The sequence below is a fragment of the Mastomys coucha genome, unplaced genomic scaffold, assembly GCF_008632895.1.
Source record: "Mastomys coucha isolate ucsf_1 unplaced genomic scaffold, UCSF_Mcou_1 pScaffold18, whole genome shotgun sequence".
In the NCBI taxonomy this organism is placed as follows: domain Eukaryota; kingdom Metazoa; phylum Chordata; class Mammalia; order Rodentia; family Muridae; genus Mastomys; species Mastomys coucha.
In genome coordinates, this window is record NW_022196900.1 from 90323661 (window position 1) to 90334389 (window position 10729).

Consider the following 10729-nt stretch of genomic DNA (forward strand, 5'->3'; position numbering starts at 1 on the left):
ACTCAGAAATCCGCCTGCCTCTGCCTCCCAAGTGCTGGGATTAAAGGCATGTACCACCACCGCCCAGCATGAACTCTTAATTTTAACATTCAAGAGGCAGGTGGGTCTCTATGAATTTGAGGCCAGGCTGGTCTATAGTGAGTTCCATCCAGGACAGCCAGTGCTAAATAATAGATGCTGTCTCAAACAAAACAAAAAATATAGCCCCTTTTCACAATTACCTGGGAGAGGGGATGAATAGCTCAAGTTGGATCCCAGAAATAAAAGGTTGCAGTATGTGCCGGCCTAGCAGAATAGATAACTTCACTGTAGTGAGAGATCCTGCCTTAAAACAGAAAGGCAGCCGGGCGGTGGTGGTGCACGCCTTTAATCCCAGCACTTGGGAGGCAGAGGCAGGCGGATTTCTGAGTTCGAGGCCAGCCTGGTCTCCAGAGTGAGTCCCGAACTCCATGAAAAGCTAGGAAGGAGAACTCACTATGGTAGTCTACACATTTAATCTTAGCACTCAGAAAACAGAGCAGGCAGACCTCTGGGAGTTCAAGGTTAGCTTGGTATACAGAAAGTAGCAGTGGCCTACATTATGAGTTCTAATGCAGTCAGGAGTATGTAGTAAGACTCTGTCTCAAAAAGATTAATAAAACAAAACAAAAACTAAAGAATGTGGAAGGAGACAATCAACTCAGGGTTGTCCTATGACCTCCACAACACACTGTGGCACGCCACGCATCTGTTTATCTACATTACACTTACACACACACACACACACACACATATATACACATATACACATGCACACACACATACACATATATACACATATACACACGCACACACACATACACATATATACACACACATACACATATATACACACACACACACACATATATACATACACACACGCACACACACACATATATACACATATACACACGCACACACATACACATATACATACACACACGCACACACACATACACATATACATACACACACGCACACACACATATATACACATATACACACGCACACACACATACACATATATACACACACACACACGCACACACACACACACCAATTTTCTCAGATCAGAATGAATTTGATTGAAGTCCCAAAATTTGAGAAATTCTAGTTCAAAAGACTCACCTTTCTAAGGCTATATTTTGTCTTTTCTTTTTTTAAAAAAAGATTTATTAACTGGGGGTATGGTGGTGGCTCATGCCTTTAATCCCAGCACTCAGGAGTCAGAGGCAGGTGGATCTCTGTGAGTTTGAGCCCAGCCTTGTTTACAGAGTGAGTTCCAGGACAGCCAAGACTACACAGGGAAACCCTGCCTCAAGGCCCCTCTCTACCCAAAAGGATTTATTTTTATTACTTTTTAAATTGTGTGTGTGTGTGTGTGTGTGTGTGTGTATGAGAGAAAGAAAGAGAGGAGAGAGAGAGAGGGAAAGAGAGAGAGAGGGAGAGAGAGTCCAAGTGCCCACAGGGACCAGGAACATGAGCTTCCCCTTGGAATCCTGTGGGTATGAGCTCGTTAACTACAGGTGTCTACAGGTGTCCATGGAGGCCAGAAGTATTCAGCCTGGAGCTGAAGTTGCACACAGTAGTCAGTCACCCAGTGTGGATGCTGGGTTCCAAACTCAAGGGCTCTGCAAGAGCTGTATGTGCTCTTAACCACTAAGCCATCTCTCAGTCCTATACCTGGATATTTTTTGGTTTCTTTTTTTTTTTTTTTTTTTTTTGGTTTTTCAAGACAGGGTTTCTCTGTGTAGCCCTGGCTGTCCTGGAACTCACTCTGTAGACCAGGCTGGCTTTGAACTCTGAAATATGCCTGCCTCTGCCTCCCAAGTGCTGGGATTAAAGGCGTATGCCACCACCGCCCAGCTTATACCTGGATTTTTGTATGGTCCTGGATTAAATGCACATGCTTGTCTGTAAGCACTTCACCAGCTGATGTGTCTCTTTAGGTCTCCCACCCTTTTAGGGTCTTTTTGAGATAGAGTTTTACCATATAGCCTAGGTGCCTTCAAACACAGGGCACTCCCCCTACCTCTGAAGCCTGGGTCCTAGGATGGCAGGTCTATGGCACCATGCCCACGGAACAGCAGTCCTAAAGGTCAATGTCTCATGAAATATGTAACATCCTGTATAAGCATCAATCGGGAACATTCTTTGAGACGGGGTCTCACATAGCAGTCTGGCCACAATTGTGCTATGTAGCTTGGAAGACGCTAAACTCATAGGTCCTCCTGCTCTACGTGGAAAGTCCTGGGGTTGCAGGTGGGCACTCCCACTTGAATCTCAAGAGCATTAATTTTTTACAATGTCTGTGCAGATCTTAGGCCATTTTTGTGCAAACGCTCAAAGAAGCTCGCTCTGAAAACAGAACTGAGCCCCCACTCTTCAACACACAGAAAAAACAAAGAACAAGATGAGGCAAAGCCTTGACCCTGCTGCTTGGCAGGTGCCCGCTGCTTGGCAGGTGCCCGGGCTTCCAGTCTTAGAGGGAGTAGTAAGAGCACTTGCCTTGAGTGTAGAAGGCAATCCTACATCTCTCTGTGTAGCCCAGGCTGTCCTGGAACTCACTCCAACTAAGAGAACGTCTGCCTCACACTGCTGGGATTAAAGGTGTGCACCACTGTAGTACCAAACAAAGCTTACACATTTGTTTGTTTTTGTTTTTTAAGAAGCAAGTATAGATGAGAAAATAGAGGTTTTTGAAGACTTACTTATTTTATATATGTGAGTGTTTGCTTACATGTATGCATGTATGTATGTGCACTTTGTGCATGCCTAGTGCCCTCATAGGTTGAAGATGACACTGGACTCCAGGAACTGGGGTTAAGGATGGTTGTGAGCCACCATGTGGGTGCTCTGCAACAATGACAAGTGCCCTAAGCTATGAAACCATTTCTCTAGTCCACGAGAAAGGGAGGGGAGGGGACGGGAGGATGGCTCTGTGGTTAGGAGTACAAACTCTTCTTCAGTTCTAGCACACACAGCTCCCAGACATCCCCAGCTCCCAAGAACGACACCTCTGGCCTCTGTAGCTAACTGCCCTCACACGCACACCCCTGCACATTATTAAAAATAAAAGTAAATTAAAACAACACGACGTAGGTGTAGGGCCGGAGACGCAGCTTGCCTGGTATACATACAGCCCTGCTTCTGCTGCGCACACCAGACATGTGAGCCTCCTAGCTCTGCCTCTGGCCACTTAAGAGTCTCAAATGACTTTTTTTCTTAACCAAATGCTTTATCAGCTTCTGCCCATGCTTTAAGTCTTCTGCTTGTGTTATTTCCAGGGACCAAGCTCTGACACAAGCTCTGAATGCTTAAGAGGCCCAGTGCCCCCAGCTTGTGCCCGCCTTCCCCCTTAGTGTTCTCAGTACCTAACCTGTGTGACCTCCATGCCCTCAGGCCACTTCCACCACACTGTCACTGTCCCAGAGTTCTTTACACTTATTACAGCTGAGCATTTCCTTACATTTGTTTGCTTGCTTACTGTCTGCTATTCAACTAAAACTACAAACTCCATGAGGGTAGACATTTGTCTAGCAGGGTGTCTGCTGAGTCCCCTGTGCCTAACTAAATGCCTGATTCATATTAGGGACTCAATAAACACTTATGGAAGACAGAGCCTGAGGCAGCTCCTCTACAAACTCTGAGAAACTTGAGATAATAAAGGCTCTGGGCATTCAAATTATAGGTCTCCACACAAGAATGTCTATACACAAAGGCTCACACACCAGGCTCTCTGGGCTTCATGCAGAGCCAATTTACTCTCACTTCATACACACACTCTATGGTGTTAATTGCCCACTTTTTGTGCTTGTAGTTGACTTAAAACAATAAACCGGAAGGCAAGGGAAGGGGTACTCTGTGGAAATCAGCCACTGACACAGCGGAGGTGAAAGAGGAAGGGCTTAGAAAACTCTAGAAGTCTCAGCCGGGCGGTGGTGGCGCACGCCTTTAATCCCAGCACTTGGGAGGCAGAGGCAGGCGGATTTCTGAGTTCGAGGCCAGCCTGGTCTCCAGAGTGAGTTCCAGGACAGCCAGGGCTATACAGAGAAACCCTGTCTCGAAAAAACCAAAAAAAAAAAAAAAAAAAAAAAAAAAAAAAAGAAAACTCTAGAAGTCTCAAAGCCAGGTACCTAGGAGCATCTACATAACATAAAGACTCCTACTCTACACTGCTGTACAATGACGTGCTTGAAGGTGGTGGCTGCTATTCCCAGCACCCTCACTGACTAATAGAAAGTGACTATTCTATTAACAATACTGCCAATACTGTAGGTGTCAAATTACAAGATGTACTTCAGAAAGTTTCTCATCAAAAAAATAAAAACTAAAAATTGTTTCAGTTTCAGAGGCAGCTCCAGTTGCAGGGAAAAAATCTGATGGTCATCCTCCCTGGCAGTAGGTAACTGACGCTTTGCTATTTCTTTTTTTACTTGTTCTGAGCTGCCTTGTTCAACTTACTCATAATATAAAACCCTCATGATTCAAATCACTAAGGCTAGGAGTTCCAGATGGGGGCTTGTGGACAGATTTCAGGGATCCCGTGAACCCTGAGAATAGTCCATGTGACTGAATGTAAGTTAAGTACCACCCGTGTAAATCACTGGACATCTCCTGTGGCTTTCACCAGGGTCCCCAAGGGGCGTTAGTACTGTTTGAGTGTAAGTACCTCCTGTGTAAATCACTGGACATCTCCTGCAGCTTTCACCAGGGTCCCCAAGGGGCGCTAGTGCTTACATCATTCCTTCTTCCTGCCCATTCTCTCTCCAGACTTAGGAAACATCTATGATTTCAAAACTCCAGTCCCTAGCTCTGTGGCCTTGGCACAGTTAGTTCCTGTCCCTTTTTTCATATCTGAAGAAATAAGGACACAGGCTGATACATTTAGGGAGAGTTAAACAGATAACAAATACAGACAGAACCAGCGCAGCAGCTCCATGTTGGTGTCTCTGTCCGTACGGGCAGAGGTGGTCGGATGCAGAAAAGAGTTAGGATAGCACAAAGACAACCCTGGCACTCGAGAAACTTCCGCAAGTGCTCTGGGTGCTGCAGAATTCTACTGTCACACAAACATTTATTTGAGACATGGTCTCAAATTAACTAGCTTTGAGTTTGAGATCCTGCTGCCTTGGCTTCCCAATGGCAAGTGTTAGAGGTGGGTATTGACAGCTATCACACTGATTAGGCTCTCTGAGCTTTCTCCTGTGTCTTCAGGACACCTTATTCTTATAACATATTGGTCCCTAACCAATGTCTCCTTTTCTTTCTTTCTTTGAGACCAGGCCCTGGCTGGCCTTAAGCCCCTGCACCCGTGTCTTGGGTGCTAGGATTTAAAGCGTCAGCACCATGCCCCAGTCACCTTTCTATTTACTCATTTCTAGAGAGACGAAGAAGACCTGCCTGACTGAGCTCTTGGGAACAGAAATGAAATGATTGTGGGCTGGAAAGATGGCTCGGTAGGTAAAGGCACTGTCACTAAGCTTGACAACCTGAATTCAATTCCTGAGACCCATAGGAAGGAGAGAATCAACTTTCAAAGTCTGTCCTCCACACATGCATTCATGATGGCACATCTATGCACAGAAGTTCACAAGGGGTACATGGCAAGGTCCAGAGCAAGGCAGGCCTGTCCATGCCAACCTTCCCACCCCATCCTGCCCAACTTATACCTGAAGAGCACTATGGTTCATCTGAAACTGCAGGATTGCCTCACAGAGGTTCCAAAATGTGTATTCTGGCCACAGGACAGGCTGGAACACGAGGCAGGAATGGGAAGTCTGGTGAAAACAAACATCAGAACATGAGTTAGTCACAACTGAGGAGATACACTACTGCTCAGAGCTCCGAAGGAGGAGCAGCCGGGTGGGAAAAGCCTAGAACAAGTTGGCACATGTTTCCACAGCCCCGGATGTATGTGTAGGCGGCCCAGGTCCCTCACTCTAGGAAGAAGGGTCACAAGGCAACGAGATCCCATGGGTGTGGCAAAGCAGAGCTAAACTAGATAAATGTGTCCAGGTTTTCCCCTTCTTTTTGTCTTTTTTGTCAGAGGAAGTCTCAAAGTGTAGCATTGGCTGGTATGGAATTAACTATGTAGACCATGCTGGCTTGAAATTCACATTGATCTGCCTGCCTCCTGAGATCTTGGACCAAAGGCATGTGTCACCACGCCCAGCTACACCATGTCTCTAAAAGCCAATTTTAGGACTATGAAATGACATCTGGATTATGTTATTGGCTCCTGGCCCTTGGAGGTCATCTGAGACACAGAGTCTGATAAAGTCTGCCAGAACAAATGGTAGCTGCTCCTGTTATTTTAAGTAGCAGCAGTGTGACACCATGTTTTAAGCCCATGGGTTCTGGAGCCAAACTGCCTCTGTCTACCTCTACCACAGAACTGGCTGAGTTTTTTCACGTCTCTAGGCCTCACTGAGTCTATGGAACTATGAAGGTGAATACACATGAAGGAAAAGCCCAGAACATGGTGAATACAAACACCCCTGACCCCAACACTCCTGATAGCCACTGCTTCTGGTGTACTGAACAACCAAATGCCCCCCAGGGGAAACTTGCTCACTATTGTAGACCAACATCACCTTCACCACAGCTTCTACCAGATACCAAGTTCTTTCTGCAGAACAAATGAAAGTGGCTTTTTCTTCTGAGACAGGTCTCACTATGGAGCCCGGTGGGCCTGGATTTGCTCTAGAGAATAGCAGCCCTAAAGTTCACACTAAGAGCCTGCTCTGCCTCCACATCCTGGGCAATACTGAGGCAGGAGGCACCATGGGTGGCATCTGCAGAAGGCTGGCTGAAGAGCTGCTGCTTCTCTTTCCTGAGGCTGCAATGACTTTCCCCGAGCCTTCTCGTAGACCAGGATGCCCTTGAACTTACAGATCCACCTGCCTCTGCCTCCCAAGTGCTGGCATTAAAGGTGGACCACCACATTCAGATGCTAAGTCTCATTTTAAAGGCACAGGATCCCTGCAGCTGTTGAGTGGCCCTTTTGGTAAGTTCTCTACTTCACCAGTATGTTTTGTCTTTATCTTTCTTTCCCCGTTTCTAACGCCTTTCTTTCCTCCATATTCTTTCTGCCTCCCTTTTTCTCCTCCTTGCAAGGTGCCAGGGTTCAAATCAGGGCTTTGTGCACGCTCTGTAACGAATCTAACCCACCACCACTGTCATTTTATAACTGTGCTCAATGTAAACTTTTAAGTGTGATCTGAGCCACAGGAATATTAGATATACACCAAATTTCCTTCAAGATATCCAAATGTTAAGTCAAAGCATTTGTGGTAGCTAGCTGCCAGTTGACTTGTGTGTGTCTAAGTGCTGTGGAGGGCAGAGGTCACCCTTGGACTCTGCTCCTCAGAAGATAGGCTCGCTCTCTGAGACTGGGGCTCGCAGATCAGGCAATGCTGGCCAGCCAGAGCTCTAGGGATCCTTCTGTCTTTGCTCACAAAGCACTGAGATTCTAAGTGTGTCCCATCAGAGCAGGCTTTTTATGTGGGTGCCAGGGACCAAACACAGGTTGTCATGCATATGCACCAGCCCTTACCAAGTACCAGTGTCCCAGATCCTCAATTTTAACACTGATTCATTAAAAATTTCTGGACCTTGGTACATGAGATGTTTCCAAGCTGAGTCTCCCTCAACCTCTCCTCCTTCTTTCTTCTTCCTCTCCTTCTTCTTTTTTTGAGACTGGGTTTCTTGGTGTAGTCCTAACTATCCTGGAACTCTCTCATTATACAGGCTGGCCTTGAACTCAAGAGCTATCCACCAGCCTCTGCCTCCTGAGTGCTGGGATTATAGGTGTGCACCACCACTGGCTGAAAACAAGAGGTTTTTTAGTTTTTTGTTTGTTTGTTTGTTTGTTTTTCGAGACATGGTTTCACTGCATAGCTCTGGCTGTCCTGGAACTCACTCTGTAGACCTGGCTGGCCTCCAACTCAGAGATCTGCCTGCTTCTGCCTCCCAAGTGCCGGGATTAAAACAGGAGGTCTTTAAACAAGCAGTCCTAATTGGACGTGAGCTTTCAGGGATGACCTATACTGGGATAGCTGAACAAAAAGGCAACAACAAGCCAGAGTCTGGCTGCAGTGAAGAACAGCAGGCCTGAGAGTCTGGCTGCAGTGAAGAACAGCAGGCCTGAGAGTCTGGCTGCAGTGGAGGTCTCTCACAGCGTCTACCTGCACAAAAGGAGACTTGCATTCTGAAGAGATGACAAACAGAAAGGGAAGGCTCTTTGTGGTACTGGTCTGACACCCAGCTTAACCAGCGTCTCAAAATCCCATTTCTTGAAAAGGGGCATATGTAAGTTTTCATTAGGGTAGGATGGCTTTGGTTTCTCTTTAGGATGAAAGCTCTGCATTTTGGACAGCAAGAAGCACATTTATACCCAGGGTCAGGTGAAGAAAGAAAAGCAATGCTACTAGGTACAACCTGGAGCTACTGATTATTCTACATGATAACCCTCTGCCCTGCTCATACAGTGGTGGAGAATGGGAACAAATCACTGTCATTGAAGATTCTGGTTCAGTTCCAGGGTTCAGCCCAACCCTAAAATAACATGCTCCAAAATGACCTACCTGCCAGAGCAAGAAGTCACTCAGCCGTACTTCCCCAGAAGTCCGAATCAAGATGTCAGGATGAGGAGAGTGGTTGCTATAGAGGCACTTATCAAGCAGAGACTCGGAGACATCACTAGGTGGGCAGGAGAAGAAGCACACGTCTCTCTGTGGTACTCGCTCTGTGCACTTCCATGCACAGCCTCCCCGTTGGTGATTGGCCACCATTAAATACATTTGCCAGTATATCCCCAACCCAACAATGACTCTAAATCTGTAAAGGACATACAATGCTTCTTCTTCCCCTAGGGCCTTGAACATGCCAGGCAAGTACTCTAACACACACTGCATCACCCAAAGTCCTATGGGGGGTGTCCATAGCCCATTGTTATCGATACAGAGGAGGGGAGTTCAGATGACGTAAACAACTTGCCTAATCTCATAGCCTGTAGGCCTAGAACCCGATGTGTCACTGGACGGCTTCTCTCTGTTTCACCTGTTTTGCCTGTAAGAGATATGCTGTGTCCTGGCGTGTCTTTAGGATTTACCCACTCTTCTTTTAAACACTCTACAACTGAGTTTCTTTCTTGTTTTTTTAAACAAAATAAAAAGATGGGTATGCGGCTTAGGGTAGTGTCTGCACCCAAACGTCCAAGGCCTGAGTTTAATCCCCAGAACTGCGAAAAGACAACCAGATTTGAAAACAACAAAAACACAACAAAAAGATGAATCTAAAGTAAATATACTGGTTTGGAAAGACTTCTAAGACCCACTGTTACATGAAAAAAGCAATTAAAAAAAAACATTGTGAAAAATATACACAAGTCTATAGTCACATGTTATTTATGTGAAGGGAGTATGATAATCATTGTATTATAAAAACATGTATGCATATATATACATATATCCTATATATGTATGTATATACATATATATATATAACAGAAAATGAAGTTGAGAAAGCCACAGTTTTCAACAGTGAGTTGGTCAAGAAGGAAGGAAGGACTTTTGTCTATTTAGCGATTTATGCTAGAGACTTAACCCCAGGCCTCACATACACAACTGACCACTGAGTCTACTTCTAAATCCAAGGATTTAATAAGAAGAACCAGGACTGGCAAGAAAGATAGTTCAGTGGGTAAAGCTGTTTGCCACACAAGCCAGGTGATCTGAGTTTCGTTCCTCAGACCCATGTAAAAGTGGGAAGAGAGAACCGACTGCACAGGGCTGGCCTCTGACGTCCACAAGTGTCCTATGGCACATCTGCTCCCACCACAACAAAGTGAGAAACAAAGCAGGAGACCAACTGCTTCTCGTATGCTGGTAAGAGAGACTCCCGGCTGGCGAGATGGCTCAGCACCAACTGAAGGTCCTGAGTTTGGATCCCCGCAACCACATGGTGGCTCACAACCACCCATAATGAGATCTGATGACCTCTTCTGGTGCGTCTGAGACAGCTACAGCATACTACGCCAGAGCAAGCGGGGGCTGGAGCGAGCCATCTGAAGAGCTACAGTATACTCATACACATAAAATAAATAAATAAATCTTTAAGAAGAAAAGAAAAGAAAAGAAAAGAAAGAGACTCCCAAGGAGATAGATGCTCAGAGACAACTGAGGGAGACTGTTGAAGTAAAGCTTTCCCACTGACATAAGAGGGCACTCTCAAGGTTGGTATCTGCCGGCTCCAGGAAGTATTTGCCCACTCTAACATGGACACACAAACAGGCCCAGGAATCTTCAATTTATTGTGAAGAATGAAAAAAACAAGCTTTCTTGTGGAGAACATGTCATGGGGACACAAGAGCAGAAAGGGGCTAGAGAGATGGGTCAGTAGATAAGAGCTCTGGCTGTTCTTACAGAGGACCCAGGTTCAATTCCCAGCACCCACATGGTGGCTCACTGTAACTCCATCCCTAGGGGAGTCAATGTTCCTCTTCTGGCCCCCAAAGTCACTGCATGCATATGGTGCAGTCACTGCATGCATATGGTGCACAGGCATACATAAGGAAAAAATCCATATTCAAAAGATTTTTAAAAAAAGAATTTTTTTTTGTTGTTGTTGTTGTTTTGTTTTTCGAGACAGGGTTTCTCTGTGTAGCCTTGGCTGTCCTGGAACTCACTCTGAAGACCAGGCTGGC

The 10729-nt window shown here is 45.8% G+C and overlaps 1 protein-coding gene across 4 annotated transcripts in view; it reads right to left on the reverse strand.

Annotated features, from left to right (window-relative positions):
- Dhdds (dehydrodolichyl diphosphate synthase subunit) overlaps nucleotides 1-10729 on the reverse strand; it is a 28843-nt gene that overhangs the window by 3477 nt on the left and 14637 nt on the right. For all 4 annotated transcript variants that reach the window (XM_031378996.1, XM_031378995.1, XM_031378997.1 and 1 more), the window contains exons 7-8: nucleotides 8610-8724; nucleotides 5694-5801 (exon numbers count right to left, since the gene is read on the reverse strand). In XM_031378996.1, the coding sequence (XP_031234856.1) occupies nucleotides 5694-5801; nucleotides 8610-8724 (223 nt within the window). The remainder of the gene's footprint in view (nucleotides 1-5693; nucleotides 5802-8609; nucleotides 8725-10729) is intronic.